This window comes from Eutrigla gurnardus (assembly GCF_963514095.1).
Source record: "Eutrigla gurnardus genome assembly, chromosome: 6".
Lineage (NCBI taxonomy): Eukaryota > Metazoa > Chordata > Actinopteri > Perciformes > Triglidae > Eutrigla > Eutrigla gurnardus.
The window spans coordinates 574,233-597,758 of record NC_139920.1 but is presented as its reverse complement, the minus strand read 5'-3'; the positions used below and the strand labels follow the sequence as shown (position 1 = coordinate 597,758).

General features: G+C 41.1%; 1 protein-coding gene across 1 annotated transcript in view; it reads left to right on the top strand.

Annotated features, from left to right (window-relative positions):
- Nucleotides 1–23,526, top strand: part of LOC311014760 (epidermal growth factor receptor substrate 15-like 1) — a 139,824-nt gene that overhangs the window by 20,960 nt on the left and 95,338 nt on the right. Inside the window, exons 6-10 of the mRNA XM_084011552.1 lie at nt 330–398; nt 885–1,010; nt 1,284–1,343; nt 21,303–21,545; nt 22,951–23,108. Of these exons, the coding sequence (XP_083867678.1) occupies nt 330–398; nt 885–1,010; nt 1,284–1,343; nt 21,303–21,545; nt 22,951–23,108 (656 nt within the window). The remainder of the gene's footprint in view (nt 1–329; nt 399–884; nt 1,011–1,283; nt 1,344–21,302; nt 21,546–22,950; nt 23,109–23,526) is intronic.

The window sequence follows — 23,526 nt, the reverse complement described above, 5'->3', positions numbered from 1 at the left end:
ACAATATTATATACAAGTATACTCCTCATTAGAGCTGGGTATCGGGAAACGGGGTATAACCCCGGTCCTACCGGGTATTGAAACACTTTCAGAAAATCGATTTCGAGTTTTGGCTCCTATAAACGTAATGCAAATGATGCGCGAATCGAGTTAAAAGCAAGTCATTGAACATGATGCAGCCTTTAATCCTTCATAGCGTGAATTTAAGGCTGGACAACTGCACAGTCTTCAACAAGACAACGTATTCAGCAATGGCTGCAGCAAAAGTGGGAAGATTAGCAGGTGTATCATGTAACAGTTCTATGTCAGCCATCTTTGTCTGATTTCAGAAGGACACCAGCAGTCCGTCTCTAAGCTGCACAGTTTCTACCTGCGGTGAATTACACTGGGCCGTCAGGGTTTGTTGAAACACTCAAACACACAAAACAGAATGAAGTGGTCAGTATAGATATTTCACATTGACTCAGAAAGACAAAGGAGAAATGTATTTATTTTTGTTGGTCCGTTTTAACTTGACTGATAATTGACTGGATATTACCAGTTGACATCAACCATTAGTATCCATTATTTATTCAAATATGAACATATGTACCCAAAACATATTTAAAAATTTGATGACATCATTGGAACAGAGCCCATTGCATAGAGCCTTACTAGTATATTGTTTTGGTTTCCTCACAGATATAATGGTATTAGTCCAACAGAGAGCACTGACAAGTTTATTTTTTACACTGTTTTTAAAATGTCTTACTCACTACATGAAATGTTTATAACTCTCAAATATATCCATATTGGCATCTGCCTCTACAATACCATTGGTTCGACCTCTAGTGTTGCAGTTTAGTAAACCATACAGATCAGTCTGTGTGTTTTTTTTTTTGTAGCCTGAGGAGAAGAGTAAATTTGATGGGATTTTTGAGAGTTTGGCTCCAGTCAACGGCCTGCTGTCAGGAGAGAAGGTCAAACCGGTCCTAATCAACTCCAAGCTACCTCTGGATGTCCTTGGGAAGGTATTACCTTAAATCTTGGTTGCTGATATCCAATCTTAAATTAGGCTTCATTGAGGATTAAACTACTCAGGCCAGAACTTAAATGTGCCAGAACTGTTTCCCCACAAATATGAAGTGACATTAATGTCATGGTGGCTGATTGAACTGTTATATTTAGGAATGGATTGTTTTTTTCCCCAGTAGAATTTTTGTAATTAAATAAAATCTGTATTAGTTTAGTTACTCCTTTTAATAATGTTGAATGGCTTTATCGTGCTTATTTCTTGCTGTTAGGTTTGGGATCTGAGTGACATAGATAAAGATGGCCATCTGGACAAAGATGAGTTTGCAGTGGTGAGTGTTACCTTCTCATTAATACCGTATCTAGTTCGGGAAATGTACACTCATTTCCCACCTTATCACATACAACATCCCAATACTGTAGGAATTGTTCATGGCATGGATTCAACAAGGTGCTGGAAAATGTTATAAGAATTTTGTATAACCTCATGTCTTAAAGTTTTCTTAGTTCAGGTTACAGCTTTATGTGTTGAACTGTTTATTACTTTAGTATCCCCATTGCTGACCTAAATGTTATCAGAGGCCTGGTAGTCATGATGTCTTGTTCTACATGAAGGTTAACTGTCAGTGACGCGTTATCTCCTGTGCCTTTAAAAGACTCAGGTCACAACAGTGATTTGAGCACTTCCTCTGTAGCATCCTCACACGTTGTTGCATTGTAACTGCTCCTCTTGTACAAGATTAAAGTCAGACGTCGACTTTACTTATGTCTCCGATCTCCTCTGTGGAAGAAAAACTCTTCAGGTCCAATTCTGTAGCTGGTTCAAATGAGGTTTAATCACTGACAGTGGAGAAAAGAAATTCACAGTGTATCCATGAAGATCCAGTCTGTCGAATGGCCTGGCCGAGTTGGATTTATACAGAACAGTCGAGAGAACAAAAGGGAAGGTGTCATGAGTGGATTTGCATTGAATCAACACATGTCTCTCTGCAGAGGAAGAGACATCTGTTGATATCTACAAGGTGTGACCGTTCTCAGCAGAGCTAGACGATGTCACTACAGGGGTCACTCATCGGGCCTTGATCAATGTATGAAAGACAAATTTTACGGCGACAGTTCAGGAAGAGGAAAAGATCAAAGAGTCTTTTCATCAAGACTGCAAGGGTTAAATTCAATAGAAACAGCTCAGCAGGACATTTGATGTTCCCGAGAGAAAGGAACATTATAAAGAAACAAATAAGAAAACTAAGGTAACACATTTTCTTTCAATTCCCCATTTTGTCCTATAGGACAACAGTAAATACACAAGAAAATGTAATCAAGTGAAGTAAGAAAATTACAATACATCAATTCTACATAATTCATCGAAAACATCAGGAAATAATTCTTTAGGTACGTCGTGAGTAGTTCGTTGAATCATCATTTTAGTAGTCACCTTAGCTGTAATAATTTTACACATTGCTCTGATACAAGAAAAAATAACAACAAAAAATATAAAACAGATTAAACCAACAAAAACATATTGAACTATATTTGGTACCCCAACGACCAATGAGTGTTTCCAACCATTCAAAAGGGCTACTAATATCGCTGGTGTGCACTTCATCAGCAATGTGTTTAACATGTGCAATGACATCAGAAAGGCTAGCATTATAATCCGGCACATAAGTACAACATTCAACACCAATCACTGCACAAGTACCACCCTGGGATGCTAAAAGATAGTCTAAAGCTGCTGTATTCTGTAAGGCAACTAGACGGGTTGCAGCCAGCTCTTTTGATAAGAGAGACAAACCTAGGGAAGTGGTATTAGCTAAATCCTCTATACGTTTGGAAAGATCTCTTATCTGATTCAGGGAAGACAATACACCATAACTGGGAATAAGCATGCCGAATAGACAGCTCCAATATGTCTGTAAGTGGGTGATTAACACATCTCGTTTAGATCTTGTTGACCTTAATCCTGAGGGAATTGTAGGCAATTTATCCACAACTCGCATTGCTGGGACTACGTAGCCCAGGCCACACACTCCGCTCCAACCCGTAGGAAGATATTCATATGCTTTTTGTCCACATATCCAGTACATCCCTTTTCCAGCTGGGACGGAACAAAAAGAAGCCGCTGTGGCTAACCTAGAAAAGTTAATGTCAAGTGTCGAACAAGCTGTAGGTGAAGGGCTGTAGTCCGAAGTCCATATTCTGGGAGAACTTCTTGGTATTGGATAAAACAGCGAGTCACAGTTCGAATGTCCCATGTCATGACCAACTCCGGTACCTTTAATACACCACTTTAATGGTCGTGGAACTACCCTAAGAGGGATGGCAGCAGGGACATCAGTGCATGCCTGACACTTGCTTGTGGATGTTTTACAAGGTAAAGGGTCTCAGTTCAGGTGTAACTGGGCACAGTTCATGGGTGTAAGTTGTGTGTGTATTTAGGTGAAGTAAATGTCACGTGTCGCAGTCAGAAATGGGAAGAGCCATCAGGGGGAGGCCTTCATTTGTGCTATGTGGGATGAATCCACATACGTAACAATTGGTAGAATTTGAGCTGTGATAAGCTACCATCCTAGTCAGGTTGATATAGGTGTTTGTGGAAATCATTTGGTCCAGTTTCCCGTTTCTGACGAAGGCTGGAGACTGCAGTCGAGGAGGGATGAGCTATCCCTGATATGCTTCTTTCTTACTTTCCGGTTGCTTCCGGCTTTGCTACAGTGCAGACGCTTTTCCTCTTTGCTCTCACCCCTGCCTGCGATTTTCTGCTATTTTTTGCTATCTGCTTCTTCTCAATAAGAAACAAAGAGCAGCAGCTCCTGGATATTTACAAAACCGGTGGGATTATATTTTCTTTGAGATAAAACGGGCATTTTTCAATATTTTTACGACTTCCTCAACGCTACGCGAGGAGGCCTACCAAACAAGATAAGCCTGAGCCTGCTAAAGGTAATTAGCAGAAGATGCCTCCCTTCTCTACGGAAGATTACCATAAACTCCTACAGAAGATTTTACTGCTGGAAACAAAAATGAATCGGTTAGAAGTAAATGTAGAAGTGAATGGACTTTGTGGGAACAACACCACTCTAGCACTGACTCAAAACAGTGGACAGGAGCATGCTAGAACCCAGCTAAGTAGCAATAATGCTATGAAGAAACGGGAGGATCCAGTACACGGTAATAAATCTACCAGCGATAATCCTCCCTGGAACACACTTGGTGCGAAGCCAAAGAGAAGACCATTTCCCTGTGACATGGGAGAACGGATATCTGACAGGACCCAGCGCCCCGATATCTGTGATCTGACCGGCTGGCCTGCGTTACCATCTCCATCCAGGCACAGTGCCTCCTCAACCCCACTGCCTCGTAGGACACAGCAGCGGACAGCTGGGGAGAGGAGAGCTACCAAGAAACCTCCCCAGCAAACAACTGTTCAACTAAAGAACAGGTTTGCTCCACTGCTGCAGGACCATGGATCCCCCTCTGACTGCCTGGATAACCCCCCACCGCCACGCAGCAGGGTAAGACCTGCTAACTTAAAGCCACAGAGAAAGCTAACGACGGGGCCTGAAAATCTGATTGTGGGTGACTTTTCTGTAAAAGATATGAAAAGCAGTAATAACATCAAAGTACTCTGCTTTCCGAAGGATACAGTGTCTGATTTGGAAAAAAGAATCCTGGAAATTGTGGCTGCACACCCAACTGTGAAAAATATCATTCTGCACATTGGATTTAATGACATTGAAAAACAACAATCAACAGAGTTGAGAGAGGACTTCAACAAACTCTTTGAAACAGTCAGCTCTGTGAATGCTGAGGTTTTCATCAGTGGCCCTCTGCCCCCGACCGGGAGAGGAGCGGAGACATTCAGTAGACTGTTCTGGCTCAACAAATGGCTCTCAACTGCATCTCTTGCTCGCCCAATGCATTTTATTGACAATTTCCGCTTTTTCTGGGACCGCAGGCATCTTTTTAAGACAAACAGACTTTGCCTAAATAAGCTAGGGGCAAAGCTATTCATCACCAACATGTCTTACTGCCTGCGTCATCCATCTGTCGCCAAGGACAAGAGACGAGAGGAACCAACAAAGAGGGAAGACGAAACACAGATTATCAGAAACGTCGAAGGAGGACTGAATGTGGATCCCTCCCCCACCCCCCCCAAATCTCCATCCAGGTCTTCATCATTCTCCCTCCCTCCAATAAACCTTTCTCTCCCCTCCTCCCCCTTGGAGTTCCAAGAGCTACCCCCACCTACCCCCCGCCCTTCTCAGATTATCAACAACGTCGAAGGAGGACTGAATGTGGATCCCTCCTCCACCCCTCCCAAATCCCAATCCAGGTCTTCGTCATTCTCCCTCCCTCCAATAAACCTTTCTCTCCCCTCCTCCCCCTTGGAATTCCAGGAGCTACCCCCACCTACCCCCCGCCCTACTCAGACCCCCTCTCCCAAGGCTGCAAATAAGTCACCAAAACCCAAGACCCCCTCTTCCAAGGCTGCAACGAAGTCACCAAAATCCAAGACCCCCTCTTCCAAAGCTGCAACTAAGTCACTAAAACCCAAGACCCCCTCTTCCAAAGCTGCAACTAAGTCACTAAAATCCAAGACCCCCTCCTCCAAAACTCTTCCCTTATGGCCACCTCTTCCCTTTTGGCCACCCCCTCCCCACCCTGACAGCAGCCCTGAATATTACTGAGACAGAAAAGGGTTCAGCAGTAGACCGCATTATCAGCTGAACCCAAGGTCGCCTACATCAAAACATGGCACCTTCTGCATTCCTGTTGTGACTACTAAGAGAGTAAACATTGGGAAACTTGAACACACTGCTAACCTAAACAATCTCATTCCTGTTCTCTCAAAATCAAAGTCAACCTCAAAGCCTGTCAATAACACCATCAGGATGGGTCTGCTAAATGTTAGGTCTCTTAATAACAAATCCTTTTTAGTCAATGATTTTATTACCACTTCTAAACTTGATTTTATGTTTTTAACTGAAACATGGCTAGAACAAAATAACAGTGCAAGCATTCTGATCGAGACAGCACCCCCCAACTATAATTTTATTGATGTCTGTAGATCTGGGAAAAGAGGTGGAGGGGTTGCTGCTATATTTAAAAATACATTTCAGGGGAAACAGATGTCACTTGGTGTTTTTCCATCATTCGAATATCTTTGTGCTGTGTTGAAATGCTCTCCCAGAGTTCTCCTGTTAATTATTTACAGGCCACCTAAATATTTGTCAAATTTTTTCGATGATTTTACTGAATTATTGTCTAGCATCTCCACTGATTTTGACTGCCTGGTTATAACTGGTGACTTTAATTTTCATATTGATGATTTGAATGACAAGGGTGCAAAAGAACTTTTTAATATTCTAGACACATTTGACCTTTCTCAACATGTGAAAGAGGCTACTCATTGTAAGGGACACACCCTGGACCTGATTATCACAAAAGGTCTCCATGTTTCTGATGTTTTTGTGACTGATCCTTCATTGTCTGATCACTTCTGTGTTTTCTTTAATATTTCTTTCATTCCTGACACACAAACAGAATCAAATAAGGTCAAAAAGCGGTACATCAATGAACATGCCAATGTACTCTTTAAAAATGCCATCTCCTCGTTACCACCTCTAAACCCATGTCATGCTGATGATCTTGTAAACATCTTTAATTCTAAATTCTGAATGTCATAGATGTCATTGCACCTGCTACGGTTAAAACAATTTCTGGTAAGCAAAAGGCACCCTGGAGAAAAGCTGCTGTTGTGACAGCCCAGAGAAGAGAGTGCAGGAAGGCTGAACGAATCTGGCGGAGTACTAAACTTCATATTCACCATGACATCTATAAAGAGAGCCTCCGGGCCTACAATTTAGTCTTAAAAAGTGCGAGAGAAGCATACTTCTCCAATATCATAAACAACAACACTAATAAGGCGAAAACCCTATTTGCAACTGTTGACAGACTGACCAACCCCCCAACACAAATACCAGCTAAACTCCACTCCACACAGAAATGCAATGAGTTTGCATTCTTTTATACTAATAAAATTGAAGGCATCAGACACGCCATCAATATCTCAAACAAAAAAGTTGGATCACCACCCTGTTCAGGCAAAAGTAACACAGCAATGATGGCAAGCTTTAATGCCATAGACTCTAAAACTCTAGTGGAAACGGTGACAAATCTAAAATCATCCACCTGCTGCCTTGATGCTTTACCTACCAACTTTTTTAAGAATGTTTTTGACTGCCTATCAATAGACGTATTGCAAATAGTTAATAACTCCATTCAATCTGGCAATTTCCCAAAGGCCTTCAAAACTGCAGTCATTAAACCTCTTCTAAAAAAGCGGAGCCTAGATGCCTCTATTATCAACAACTACAGACCAATTTCAAATCTACCCTTCATAAGTAAAATAATTGAGAAAGTTGTCCTCCAACAACTAAATCACTTCCTGGCTTCAACTGGCTGCCACAACAACTTCCAGTCAGGATTTCGACCTTTTCATAGCACCGAGACGGCCCTTATTAAAGTTGTAAATGACATCCTTCTTAACACAGACTCTGGCAAAACTTCAATATTAATGCTATTAGACCTCAGTGCTGCATTTGACACTGTCGACCACTCAATACTCCTGGACAGGTTGGAAAACTGGGTAGGGCTCTCAGGCACAGTCTTAAACTGGTTCAAGTCATATCTACAAGATAGGAACTATTTTGTTTCCATTGGCGACTTTGTATCAGAACCTACCAATGTAACGTGTGGAGTCCCCCAAGGTTCAATCTTGGGGCCGACTTTATTCAACATCTACATGCTCCCACTAGGACAAATCATGCAAAATAATAACATTGACCACCATTGCTATGCCGATGACACCCAAATCTATGTAGCACTATCACCAAACGACTATCGCCCCATAGATCTTCTGTGCCAGTGCATTGAGCAAGTCAAAGACTGGATGTGCCAAAATTTCCTACAACTAAATGAGGATAAAACTGAGATAATTGTTTTTGGTGCTAAAAAAGAAAGGTTTAAAGTAATTCAACACCTTCACTCTCTGTCCCTGAAAACCTCAAACAAAGCCAGAAATCTTGGGGTTATTATGGATTCTGATTTACATTTCGACAGTCACGTTAAATCAGTAACAAAATCAGCCTACTATCACCTAAAAAATGTAGCAAGACTTAGAGGGCTCATGTCAGCTCAAGACTTAGAAAAACTTGTACATGCCTTTATTACTAGTAGGCTAGACTACTGTAATGGTCTCCTTGCAGGTCTTCCGAAAAAAAACTGTCAGGCAGCTACAGCTTGTTCAGAACGCTGCTGCTAGAGTTCTTACAAAGACCAAAAAATGTGAGCACATTACACCAATTCTTAAATCCTTACATTGGCTCCCTTTATTTAGGTGGAAAGAATTTCCACCTAAATAAAATGCTTTAAATTAACAAGAAACAATTTAGTTGAGTGACCTAAATGTAAATATGTTGTATCGACATGATGCATTTGCGTTGCCGTTACTTAATTACTAGGATTAAGTCCAACAAGATTTGTAAGGGTAGATGTAACATACTAACATAATTTTTTTGGGCCATTTATACTTACATGATATGATTATGACTTACTTAATTCAATAGTGTAGTTGCAACTACTTTTTAAAATAATGGTTACATGAATTAATTGTGCTGAGTCAACAAAAACTTAAAGCGGTTAAGTACCTCATGAATATTAACATAACTGTAGTCTAATAATTCATAAAATACAGTTTTTAATTTAAACATAAATGTCAGCCTATATACCCCCAGTTGGTGTCAAGTTTGGAAAAGGAAAACACAAAGCAAACTGGATTTGTTGGAATAAGACTTTACCAGAAATGGCAAAACTGACATTAAATCCAATTTCTTAAAACATCCATCCATCCATTATACCCTATGCCAGCTGGGATCGGCTCCAGCCCCCCCCCCCCCCCCCCCCCGACCCTGGAGTTCCAGGACAAAACGGAAGATAATGGATGGATGCTTAAAACATGTTGGTGTGAAAATACAAACATTGCCTGAAACTTCAATGTCCGACAGTTTGTGCATTATGTCACGTCTGTAAAAAAAAAAAAGACAGATGGACAAGGAAAAATTCTAACTGCCGAGTTACAACATTGGAGCACACTGTTGTGAAACTGACACCTATTTCTTAAGACTGGATCCTAGGTAGCCATAAAGGCTCATGTGTTTGTTTGAGAAATCAGTCTGCAACATGCATTCCTATTCACATAGACACATTTCAAGTGTAAACCATTAACAACCAACAACAGGTGTCTATATTTAGAGCTTTCTGATGACCAAAAAACAAATCAGCTGGTTATGAAGCTATATGCAAAATGTGGTCCTGGCAACTAAGTGCAAAGAATAATGTTAGTTACAGCAATTGCGCATCCTCTCTACTTGTATGACAACATTGTTCTTTACCTTACCTTTGTTTAGAGAACTATTTCAAACCATTCTTCTACCCAAATAGCAACAGTTGGAAGTACTAAAACACATTAACAACAGCTTGCCATTTAAAAAAAGTAAACACTCAATCAAATGGCTTCAAATACCTTCCCACAAGTAGCCTCGACCTGTTGTTTACTCCATTGAGGATGACTAACGTGCAAGTAGTGTTTTCAGTGTCTGATTTTTTTTTGAGAGTCTGTTTCCATCAAGCTCCATGATGATCTTCTGCAAAGCTTCGAAGGTGTATCGCAGCTCTGGGGGGTAGCTGAGGTTGAGAGCATATACAAGAGCGAACAACATCACCACAGCCAGTGCTACGTTTCCCAACTCATCCAGAACTTGAACACCCTCCAGAATGATGCCAACATCTTCCGGTCCATCATCTGGCTCTGCACCTTCTTTGCGAATGACGAAGATTCCAAATGTAGTCTCCATCATTGCAGCTTCACTGCTTTCACCATCTATGTTCTTCACAGGAAAAAGGGGGAATATAGGATATGCAAGTGAAGATGTTATACAAGCCCCATTTTTAAATACACATAAAAATTGCTGTAATACAGCTGTCACTTATTTAATTATGTGAAAGATTCTATAATTACATTGTCTTTTAGTATGTAACTGGTTTGTTTACAGCTGTCAGAATAAGAACGAACTGAATTACATACCATGTATTCTTTCACAAGGGTCTCAGGCTCTTCGTTCAGGTACACACACAGAGCTTTGATGATGCACTCTCTTCTGACATCAATGGCATCGGTCTGAGTATATAGGACAATAAAAAAAGACAACGAAAAGTCATTTAAAATCAAAAGGTAGAGAAGATTTCACAAACAAAACATTGAATTAAACTTTTTTCAAATCTAACAAACTTGATTGATATTTTTGATGATATATGAACTTAAAGGAAAACACCACTGCATTTCCATACTGAACTATGTTCTGCTCTGATCTTAGACGAGGTGATACATACCTCCCTCTCCTCTGTGCGTGCACTCAATGGCTCTTGCGCGCACTCCGCGCAGCGCTAATTTGCTAGCATGTAGCTTGTCCCAGTATATTCCTGCGGATCCAAAGGGGGGTGAAGTTAGAAGCGACCAAGCACTTCCACGTTGTCCCTATTTAAATACGGTTACGTGAGTAGTTACACGACCCAAGTTTGGTTACACAAAATGAAACGTGCCAATTTTTCTAAGCGGATAACAAGAATAATTATATAGTATGGCGGAATAACAACTGGAAGCACTTCGACGTCGGCGCAGTAATATCATCATAAATCGTACAATATCGCCATAAAAAATCATCTTTAAAAAAAAAATAAAAAAATAGACCAGACGCCGAAACGATCGCTTCACCGCGCCGCGTCGCTCCGCGTCCAGTGTGAACGACACCATAGGTTAAATAGGACGCCGAATGGAAGCGGGTGGTGCATTCAAAATAATATGCGATTAAGCGGAATGAATGCCAAACTAGTGAAAACGGCCCACAGGCGGTGCGAGTGGATTAAAGTGGTTTTGTACATGAGTCCGCGCGAGTAGTCAACATTTCCCGATGCTAGCTTGCGAACATAGCTGTACACATGGCGACAGTCGGAGATCCCAAATGCAAAACAGGGCAGTAACTAACTGTCGATAACATTTCTGCACCCATATTACTTTCTGTTCAATGGATGATAAAGGATTAAGTTTACCTTCTTCCACAGATGATGTTTCATCTCAAAATGGCGGTTCCTCATTGCCAGCCAGGGGACACGACAGTTCTTCTTCACTACTGATTAGGAATTTGCACATTACTGCCACCTACTGCTCTGGAGTTGTAAGCAGAAGTGATTTGCAATCTTAACCAATGAGAATTAGGTTGTGTTAACATAAATTAGTCTAGTAAATATTAAATTGTTGCATTTTATGCTGAAACTGCATGATTTAGAACTGTTCAACTGCAAAACATGATTTTATATAATAGAAGCTGCATGTTAGACTTAGGTTAAGGTAACAGACACCCAGTTTGCTTTTTTTGAGTGTATATAAACCGTCATTATACTACCAAGTAGGGATTACGATGACATGAGCGGCGGTCTGGCTACCCCTACTTCAATGTCATCCACCTCGCATAACAATCCCTCACACAGAAAAACACTCAGACCCATAAGGTCACGGAGAATTCCACCATGCAAACTGTCATTATGCTACCAGTAGGATTTAGGATAATACGAGCGGCGGTCTGGCTACCCCTACTCCAATATCATCGACCTCATATAATAATCTCTCACATAGAAAAATCCTCATTTACAGAGAATTCTACTATGCAAACTGTCATTATACTACCAATAGGATTTAGGATAGTACGAGCGGCGGTCTGGCTACCCCTACTCCAATATCATCGACCTCATATAATAATCTCTCACATAGAAAAATCCTCATTTACAGAGAATTCTACTATGCAAACTGTTATTATACTACCAATAGGATTTAGGATAATACGAGCGGCGGTCTGGCTACCCCTACTCCAATATCATCAACCTCATATAATAATCTCTCACATAGAAAAATCCTCATTTACAGAGAATTCTGCTATGCAAACTGTCATTATACTACCAATAGGATTTAGGATAATACGAGCGGCGGTCTGGCTACCCCTACTCCAATATCATCAACCTCATATAATAATCAGTTACACAGAGAAAAACTCAAACCCATAAGGTCACTTCATAGAGAATCGCACCATGTAATCTGTCATTATACTACAAAAGGCCTTTTTTGCTTAAAACTCACCAGAACTGCCTGCAGTAAACTGCTGCTATTTGAAAATTTAAATCGCGTTACCTGGGTCTATGGAAGATCCGGACCTGAGACAGGGTATTGTGAATATCAGCAAAAGTTAGGAATTTTACAAGAGGCTTCCTTTACCCTTTGAATTTGGCGCCGATTGCTAATATTCGAAATCACTCCATCCAGTCCAGACGTCCTCTAGCCCAGGGTTAGCGAGTTGCCGACAACGCCATATTGTGGAAGAAAAACTCTTCAGGTCCAATTCTGTAGCTGGTTCAAATGAGGTTTAATCACTGACAGTGGAGAAAAGAAATTCACAGTGTATCCATGAAGATCCAGTCTGTCGAATGGCCTGGCCGAGTTGGATTTATACAGAACAGTCGAGAGAACAAAAGGGAAGGTGTCATGAGTGGATTTGCATTGAATCAACACATGTCTCTCTGCAGAGGAAGAGACATCTGTTGATATCTACAAGGTGTGACCGTTCTCAGGAGAGCTAGACGATGTCACTATGTGATCAATGTATGAAAGACAAATTTTACGGCGACAGTTCAGGAAGAGGAAAAGATCAAAGAGTCTTTTCATCAAGACTGCAAGGGTTAAATTCAATAGAAACAGCTCAGCAGGACATTTTATGTTCCCGAGAGAAAGGAACATTATAAAGAAACAAATAAGAAAACTAAGGTAACACATTTTCTTCTACACCTCCTTGGGTGAATTTATTCGTTTACGGGAAAATTCTTTTAACAGAAAAATTCCTGAGAGATTCTGCTAATGTTGGTGTGGAGGCAATTTCTATTTAAAAAAAAGAATCGCAATCAATCAAGACATCAAGAGAAAGTCTTTCTGAGCTTAATTTCACATCTGCAGTAATAGTCCCGCAACGAAAAGGCAGCGTAAAACGGGCTAGTGTGTGACAGCATTATAGCTGTGAATGTAGCAGTTAGCCCCGACATTAGCGACAGAGTGTGTGTGACGGTTACAGCTATGAATGTAGCAGTTAGCCCCGACATTAGCTACTGAGAGTAGGGCTGCACGATATATCGTTTGAGCATCGTCATTGTCATGTACGTGTGAGCGATAGTCACATCGCAGAGCCTGCGATGTAGGAGGCGATTGAACTCATCTCATTTCAACGGTAGCTGACTGACATACACTGCATGTAGACTCTGCGTGTGCTGTGCAGCGATCCACCAATCGCATTCGTTCTTTACTCAGTTGCCAAGCAGACTTCCCTGCCAGCCGCCAATCGAAATTAGAGAGGAGGAAACCACACCCTTGCACATGGAGCGAGTCGCTGGCGCTGCCGGTAACAACAACATTTGCAAAATGAGCAACGAACAAGAGAAAACCGAAAATGAAGACTTGTTGCCAAAAAGAAAAGCAACGTCAGTTATCTGGACTTATTTCGGTTACAAGAGGGATGTTGTCGAAAAACATGCGTTCTGTGTCGGCAGTGCCTTTCATCTGTTACAACGAGCGGTAACGCAAACTTGTTTGACCATTTACGTCTGCACCACACAGCTCAGTATGACGAATGCAAAGCCAGATCTGAATGTCGTCCAAAACAAAAAAACATTTGTAAATCACTAAGGCAGCTGGCAATATGCTAATATTTTTTATATAGTTTTGTTGAAATCGTGTTTACTTCTTTTCTACTAGATTCTGCTCTTATTTATTTATTTTTATCAGCTGGAATGTTCCATTTTAATATTATATAATAATACATGGAAGAACAAAACATGTCCTCAAGTCCCAGCACAATCAAAGCAAGCAAAACATATCTCTAAAACAGACAGAAGCCATTCTCGTAACATTCGCAAAAATAGATAAGATCAGTGCAGGTTAATTGTCCAGATGATTTCAGCAGTGCAGCATAGCATAAAGTGCTGTTCAGATCATCTGGTGATAATTCCTGTATTTTTTAATATCGCAATATATATCGCAGGGTTGAAAAAAATTGCAATGTTAGTTTTTTCCAAAAAACTTTGTGCAGCCCTAACTGAGAGTGTGTGATGGCATTAAAGCTGTGATTCACGTCACGGCTGACATTGCTCCTGCTTCGTCACCTACCTGATGCCGCTGCCGTAAAGTATCGGGCGTAGAGCAGCAGCCTCTGACACAAGACAGGATAGATTCATGTTGTTTTCGTCAAATTCGGCCATGTATCAGCACAAATTGAGATTTGCTGGACGAGGAGACATTTTTCCAGAATGTCCCTGAGTGTCCTGCTATTTAACAGCAGTGGAGCCCGGTGTAGTCTTCTGCTGCTTTAGCCCAGCCAAGTACAAGTTTGACGTGTTGTGTGTTATCTTATAACACCTAGTTATTCAAGTAACTGTTACCTTCCTGTCAGATTGAACCAATCTCTTCTGACCTCTGTCATTAACACAGAACTGCTGCTCACTGGATGTGTTTCGTTTTTAACACATTCTCTGTAACCTCTCAGCAGTTTCTGAGATCGTCAAACCACCCTGGCACAAACAATCACTGAGAGTCACTCCATTTATCCCCCTCTTTGATGCTTTGTCTGAACAACAACTGAAAGAGCATGTCTGCATGCTTTTATGGTATTGGCTGATTAAATATTGGCATTAACATTTAAGTGAACTGGTGTACTTAATAACATTTCAACTGAGTGTATTTTCCATTGGCAGATATTGTATCACAGTGCTGTAAAAGCATTAGTAGAATCAATAACTGATTGTAGTATGTCACGGTGTCACATTTAAAGGTGTTGTATAACTAGAAAGCAGACTGAACTTGTGAACTTTTTCAATTACTTTTATGGTTCAATTTTGTTTTTGTAAACCCTCATCTATTTTGTTCCCGATTGTTTTTCTCCTTTTTTTTGGGCCAGCTATCGAAAAACTTTTTTTTGCTCCATTATTATTATTATTATTCAAGATTATTATCCAGACTCCATGACAGTGTTGAGATTAAGTAAACCACAGTAAAAAGAGGAACTTATGTAGGTTTTATTGAACCAATAAAGAGTTAATTGGCTCTGAAACATATTCAAGTGGGATTATTTTGATACAGGCTTACTGTTGTATACATTGTGCAGATGTACTATTTAGGAACTATTTAGAACTCACGAAGAGAAGATACCCCCAGGGGTTAGGCAGTATGAGTACAAGAACTGGCCCAGGGTTAATGACACAGGACATTGGGCAACAAGGCCTTCAAGAATTGAGGATCCACCAGGCCAGGATGATACGCGGGACAGGAGTAAGCAAAACCACAGTGCCCTGAGCTTCCAAGGGTCTCCCCCACCACGGTCAGCAATCCACTAGCCTCTCCTTTGCTCATGGCACAGAGCCTTCAAGCACCATCCGCATAAGCTGCCCGTGCTCCACTTGTCCAACAGAGAATCCAGTGGCCTTAATCGACAAAGACAACTGAGTGGCAACAGTTGGATGAAGACGCATCAAATCATGGATGGGACATTCAAGGGGGACATGGACCGCTGGCTGAAAATTATGGCCACCATCAAAGTGAACATCACCGCTGAGCGATTTCGGACAAAGACAGCCAAGCCATGCTCCAAACCACCAAGCAAACGAGAATCAGTTCCCATCCCTACTCGACCCCTGGAATGTTCCCCTTGAGAACCGGTAACCAGTTGTAAGATTCCTAGGAATCGCATGTGTCTGTGACTATTGATTCCTTTTATTGATGCGTGTACTGTAATTTATCTGTAAATTCAATCAAGAAATGGTTTAAAATAACCATACTGTACTTTATTACTGCATTTATACAGTGTTTCTAGTCTTTCCAACCACTCAAGATTCAAGATTTTATTTTCATGTACTGGCAATGCAAGCATTCGTTACCAGTAATGAAATTCTTAGTCTCAGTGCAAACCCATCTTTTGAAAAGCAGAAATAAAAGTACAGGATTCACAAATAACAAAGTAAAAAAATGAAATAAAATAACATTACAATTAAGAGCATACATTGTAAAGGATAACACTTGTTATAAATACTTTCAGTGCAAGAGTGCAAAATGTAAACGGATGTGAAAAGTAAGCAATAAATAGAAATGTACAATAAAGAATTGTATTGTTCTTAAAGTGGCAAGTGTGTGTGTGCACACTCTCAGCAGTTCAGTAGCCTGATGGCCTGTGAAAAAACCTGCTTACCCAGGGGGCCAAGCAAAAAAACGGATAATGGAAAAACAGTTCCTATCCCTTCTACAAAGCCAGCCTGGCCTGTGTCAATGAACAAGACAATCTCATGTGGATGTGTCAAAGGCTGCCAGAAGAACTGTTCCTGTGCAAAGAAGGCAGTTCCATGCTACATAGGGTGCCGTTGCCAGGGACTGACAACCAGATGCAACAGATTAAACACTGTGACATTGGAGCTCAGTGACAGCAGCAGTGAATCAGAAAACTAGGTACTAACACCAAAACGTGTTGTACCTGCTGTAATTTGGACATATATATGTCGTGTTTTTTTTTTTTTAAATCCTATTATTATTAAATCCTATTAAATGAGCAACTGGGGCCTGTTCTTGGCCCAACTCATCTCTACCTGGGTGGTGGTTTCAAAGAAGAGACCAAGAGTGTGGTGCTGACAGAAGGGTCTGTTATGCATGTTCCTGCTCTGGAGTCTACACAGCAGGAGGCTGACACCAGGATCATACTCCACACCCTCTACAGTGTCCAGAATGAAGGAGTTGACAGAGTTGTCATACATGCAAATGACACTGACGTCATTACCATGTGTCTGTACTATGGTGCAACGCATCTAAGTGATCTAGCAGAGCTGTGGGTGAGAACAGCCCAAAATGCATACCTGCCTATCCATGAAATGGTTGTGGCACTGGGACCTTCACAGTGTTGTGCAATGCCATTTGTCCACAGTCTGAGTGGCAGAGATACAACTAGTTACCCATATTTCACTGGGAAGAAGGCATGGTTTAAGAACAGCATGATTCTGGACATACCTGCACTTAAAGAATTTGGTGAGAACTCAACCGATGCCATAACAGATGACGTCCTGAAGCAGGCACGGGACCTCACCATAGCTGTGTATACAGCCACAGCAGATCACTTTGAGGATTCAGACCTGGGCAAACTAAGAGCATACAAGTTCCTGAACAACAAATCAACACTCTTAAAGCTACTACCCCCAACAGAAGATGCATTTCTCCTGCACCTGAAAAGGGCTGCTCTAGCAACACTCATTGACAAGAGTGCACACATATCCAAGCCAGATATTCCCTTATGCACAGAATTTGGATGGTCTATGGATAATGGAAAAACAGTTCCTATCCCTTCTACAAAGCCAGCCTGGCCTGTGTCAATGAACAAGACAATCTCATGTGGATGTGTCAAAGGCTGCCAGAAGAACTGTTCCTGTGCAAAGAAGGCAGTTCCATGCTACATAGGGTGCCGTTGCCAGGGACTGACAACCAGATGCAACAGATTAAACACTGTGACATTGGAGCTCAGTGACAGCAGCAGTGAATCAGAAAACTAGGTACTAACACCAAAACGTGTTGTACCTGCTGTAATTTGGACATATATATGTCGTGTTTTTTTTTTTTTAAATCCTATTATTATTAAATCCTATTAAATCCCAATCCTATGTTCTAGTTCTGGCCATGAGGATGGTTATTCTATGTTCAATTTATGAACATTTAAATGAAAATAAATGTTTTGCTGCCAGGAATTTTGTTTCTTCATTGATCAATATTGCATATTTTTCATAAACACTGAGGCATTGATTTGTACAAATGATAGAAGAAAAAATGAAGAAACAGCACTTAACCCCATCTGGTAGAACACTGACTGGAAATTCTATTTCAGCACAATTCTCGATTTGGGATAGAGAGAAGACCGTTGGCCACAGCAAGTGAGGCTTTTGAGATAGAAAGGCCATCTTGGACTCAAATGGAAGCTTATGAATTAAGGAAGTTTTGTATATACATGTTGGGCATAGATATTCTCCATAAAGTGCTGAAAAATAATAATGTTCATGAGAATTTGTCAGGCGAACAGTACTTTTTTTTGTCTTTTTTGGGATGTTGAGGGTGATATCTTAAAATTGAGTTGCAACAAGCCCCAGAATCTTGTTTCCATGCCTCCCCCTATGTGTCATGATACTCTCTGTCAAATTTTATAGTTGTATGACTATTTATTCCATTGTAGTACCTAAATATTTGCATTTACATAATTTCGCCAGGAAAATTACCCAAATAGAGGGGTTTTGGCCCCCTGTAGCTTTCCAGCAGCTAGTTGACCGGGTTGTCCACCCAGGTTTTATTCCTTGAAGGTCCTAGATATCATTTCTGGTGTCAAACCTTTTACAACGCTCCGTGTCTGTATTCCAAAAAAATGGGATTTTGCCCCCTGGGTAGCTGGTCTGGGTTCCGATTCTCCTGAACCGCCTGTCTGACAGCAGGAGCGTGAACAGACTGTGGCTGGGCTGGAGAGGATCTGCTTTGTCTTCCTCCTGCAGCGCTGGCTGAAGTGGACCTGGATTGCTGTAGAGGGCCTGGATGGCTGTAGAGGACCTGGATGGCTGTACAGGACCTGGATGGCTGTAGAGGACCTGGATGGCTGTAGAGGACCTGGATAGTTGGCAGCTCAGACCTGCTGATACGCTGCGCTGACCTGCCCACTCTGCAGAGCTTTGCGTTCACTGGCAGCTCAGCACAACTTGGAGATCATTTTACATTACATGTCAACATTCACACACACTTTCATACATTGATGGCAGAGACTGCTGTGTAAGGTGCTGCGTGCCCATCAGGGTCTAAACTAACATATTTACACATGTTTACACGCCTAGGGCACAGCTTTTGGGTGCAATTTGTGGTTCAATTTCTTGCCAAGTACACTTGGACATGTGGACTGGAGGAGCCGTAAACACTGATTTGTCACAGGAAGACTTGCTCTAGTTCTGAGCCACAGCCGCCCCAAATGGAAGCTTATTCCTTGTGTTGCAGATTTTACAGTTTTTCCCCATTTTATACACAAAAAAATGGAACTATGCACACAATTATAAAAACTTGCTCATGTATCAACAACATGACTCCAAACCGCTAAAATCTATGCACAATTCCATTGTTCTCACTCAAATATGATTCTAAATTACAGTTTTGCAAATCTCTGAACACAAATATCATCACTTAGCACACTTTGTTCACCTAAAAACACTGGCCTTCAAAATGAAACACCCTGATAACCAATTAGTCATCTGTGCAATTGGAAAAACACGTGTCATAGTATAAAATAGGCCTCTGTAACAAATTTCTTTGTTGCCTTTTGCAACTGTAATGATTTTCTATGTAGTGTTTCTTATCGTACTTTTCAAGTTTTACATACTATGTAAAATAGGAAACATTTGTGTTACGTAAATATACATGCAGTACTGTGAATGCTATTTCGCCCCCTACACTTCACCGAAATGAGAAAAAGGAAACATATTTCCACACAATTTGAATATGTAACATGAAACAAACGACAAAACACACAACACTTTTTATTCTGTTTCTTGAATTGATCACATCAGTGTTTATTTGATGCTCTGTGAGATATAATGTTGTGTATTGTTTTAGTGGGAACGATCCGTTTTGAGAAGAAAGAACATGGTTTGAGAGTTTTTACAAAGCAGTTACCTTTTTTCAGTTTGTAATTTAGGGTTTTGAGAAATGTAGCCACAGTTTCTGGAAATATGTTTAAACTTTTGGAAAAACTATCGGATTGACAGGTGCAAACAAATCAGTCAGTTAGTGCAATATAAAAATAACACAAATTCATATATTAGAGTATATTGACTTGAATATCCTGCAGGATTTGCTCATCTATTATTTCAAGCACCGTTAAAATTAACTATAGTGTGCAAACGTCAGGTAATTATGTAACCAGAGTTACATCTTGGGTTGGGTTGGGATGCCTCCTCTTACTATGTATTACCAAATTCACTCTCCTCCTCCATAACTGCCCAACTATACTTGCTACCACGGTGGAAATTGGATTTCCAAATCTCAACCTTTGGACACATATCACCCAACCCTACCTTACCAGAGTAAGGCAACCACCTATCAGAATCTTCATGGATGACCTTTTGGTTGCAAGGAGGTGGATCTCCCTGGACTTAGAGAAGCTCATGGTTGGTTTTTGGTTTTGACCTAGAGTGTTGGTTGAGGACTGTGGACCAGGTTTATGCCAGGGGAGGTGGGCGGTCGGGAGTTTGCATGTCATTCCCTCAGCAAGGCCTCCTGGACATGGAATAGACAGAGAATCTAGATGCCTCTGACTGCAAAGGAGCGTGGGGTAAATAGAATGGGACACAGGCCAAGGCCTAAACCTCATTCTGGTCACCTGGACGACGGTGACGAAGGTGACCAGAGTGTCCGTGGTGACCTGGATGAGGGTGTCCGTGGTCACCTGGACGAGGGTGAGGAGGGTGTCCCTGGTCACCTGGACGAGGGTGAGGAGGGTGTCCGTGGTACCTGGATGAGGGTGACGAGGGTGTCCGTGGTCACCTGGACAAGGGTGAGGAGGGTGTCCGTGGTACCTGGACGAGGGTGACAAGGGTGTCCGTGGTCACCTGGACGAGGGTGACTAGGGAGTCCGTGGTACCTGGACGAATGTGTCCATGGTCACCTGGACAAGGGGGAGGAGGGTGTCCGTGGTACCTGGGCGAATGTGTCTGGGTCCCCCAGTTACTCTCAGGATACAACACTGATGATTTGCCTAAATATGCACATCAGACGATGTATTTATGATCGGGAAACAAATAAAATAAATATGAGATCCGTATCGGTGCTCAATATTAGATCCTGTGTCTGAACTGGGGGAAATAATAATTGTAATAATAATAATTCATGTAATTATTATAATGATGATAATAATAATAACAATATTTTTTTAATTATTTTAAGTGATCATGTAATGTGACCTTGAGTGTCCTGAAAAGCTTAAAAGCTTAAATAAAATGTATCATTATTAGTATTATAACAGGTTTGGGCATAAATATTTCATATGCAACCAGTAAGTATGAACTGACATCAGGATGTCCTCCCCCAGGCCATGCACCTAGTGTACCGAGCCCTGGAGAAGGAGCCTGTACCTGCACTCCTCCCTTCTGCCCTCGTCCCTCTGTCTAAGAGGAAGAAGAGTCTGGGCTCAGTGGCTGGCTCGATGCCTGGACTACCCGCAAGCCCTCCACCACCAAAAGACTCGCTACGCTCCACACCTTCCCACGGCAGCATGAACTCACTCAACAGTACTGGCAGCCTGTCCCCCAAACACACACTCAAGTCTGGACAGGTAATCCACACTTAATACATCACTCATATATACAGACATACACCATATATACAGACATGTGAAACCAGATCCAATTTTGATCCTGTATTTGTTTGCCTGTTTTTGTTTGCCAATAAATGATGAGCAGGTGCAATAAAAAACGTTATAGGAAAGCATCAATGATGGATGTCACCGCTTCTTACTGAACATAGTCCTTATTTTGAGCTAGGATTATTGTTAGGCATTGTGCAGGTGAATTATTTAGGACACAAAAAACTAAATTGTAGTAAATCTAATAAACATTATATGGTTGTACCAACAGAAAATCAATATTGCAGGTTTGGTCCCATTCTAAATCCCTAACTATTTGGAAAAATAATTAAGATTCTAAACCAAAATTATTATCATGATATGAAGGAAAAATGAACTGGGAGAACACAGCTTGCTGTGTGAAACACCAGAGGGCACACAAACCCGACCAAATTGAATTGGTATGCACCTAACCATACCACCTAAACATCACCATATATTTCTGTGCTCATCACACATACAACATAGGGGTGTAAAGGTACATTGAAGTCACGGTTTGGTTTAAAATTCCATGTTGGCGATATAGTGTCCTTGTCTTTTATATAAGCTGAACAGGAACCTGCATGCGGGTCTTCCAGCACCAGCGTATCATTTTCTTTTGCCATAGTATGACTCACTTGTACACCAGACCCTATTCTAGTTCTTACCTCAGCAGCTGTTGCTAATACCGTACAGCTAAAAGTTTCTAGGCTGAACTCACAAACCAGTGTATTACCAGGTTATATACACTATAATAGTAATAATAATGTACACACTTTTGTGTAACAATATACACAAGACACCACACTAATGCACACACTCACACTCAAATCTGGACAGGTAATATAGACTAAAATATACTGTAAGTTTTGGTGGATAAGACAGACTATAAGTGGAAGAAACTGGATTTAAACACACAAATTTTATATGATTCAGCGATTCCTATACAAAACTCAACTGATACAGTGCTTCTACCTAGTGATGTGATACTTGATTAGGTAGTTTAACTTATTTAAATGTAAATGATTTGCCTCTTGTTATAAAAAGACCCATGACCAATGTATTTCACATGAGCACTCGTTAGGCCTTTTTCTAGTACTGTTAAACAATATCTCAACAAAATTGTTCTGAAAAATGAAATCATGAAACTAAGGAGCTCTCTGGGACTTTTCTTACTCGGGGTGTGATACTCTGCCCTTCTAACCTGGAAATGAATCTCCTGAGAAGAACCATGCTGATGTTGTACCAGACTAGAAGTAAAAAGAAGAGTTTGAGCTGTTGCTTTGTAGAACCTTAGCACCAAATGTTTTAATCAAAAATGCAGAAATTTACAAGATCCACATCTCCTCTGTCTCAGCATTCAGTGAACTGGGTGGTCCCAGTGTCGGACCGTGGTCGCTATGATGACATTTTCTTGAAGACTGACGCTGACCTGGACGGTTTTGTCAGCGGACATGAAGTAAAGGAGATCTTCATGCAGTCTGGACTTTCTCAGAACCTACTAGCTCATATATGGTAGGGACTCTTATGGGACACTTATGTTTCATGCATGACAGATTATGTTGTGTTTTATTTTCTTGGCTCAATTTATTATTGGCTTGGTATCATACTAATCCCAAGTCTAGTCTGGTGTTTTCTTCATGATGACGTGTTTTTAGGGATGTTACCGGGAGCCAATCAGTGAAATACAATAGAAAGTCAGACCAAAAAATGTGCATACGCTGACTTTGAACAAGCAAGTTAGGATAGAGTGGTCCTGATTTGTTTGAGCGCAAAAAAGTAAGCTACTGCTTTGGCCACAAATCTTAATTTCTTGCAAATGTTGTGGAAATTTCAAATGAAATGGAAACCCTTCCTGACTAGTGACTCTTTTCCCTTTAGTTTGTACTGTTGTGCTCAGCAGTGTGTCAGTCTGCTTGGTATGATGGAGTTA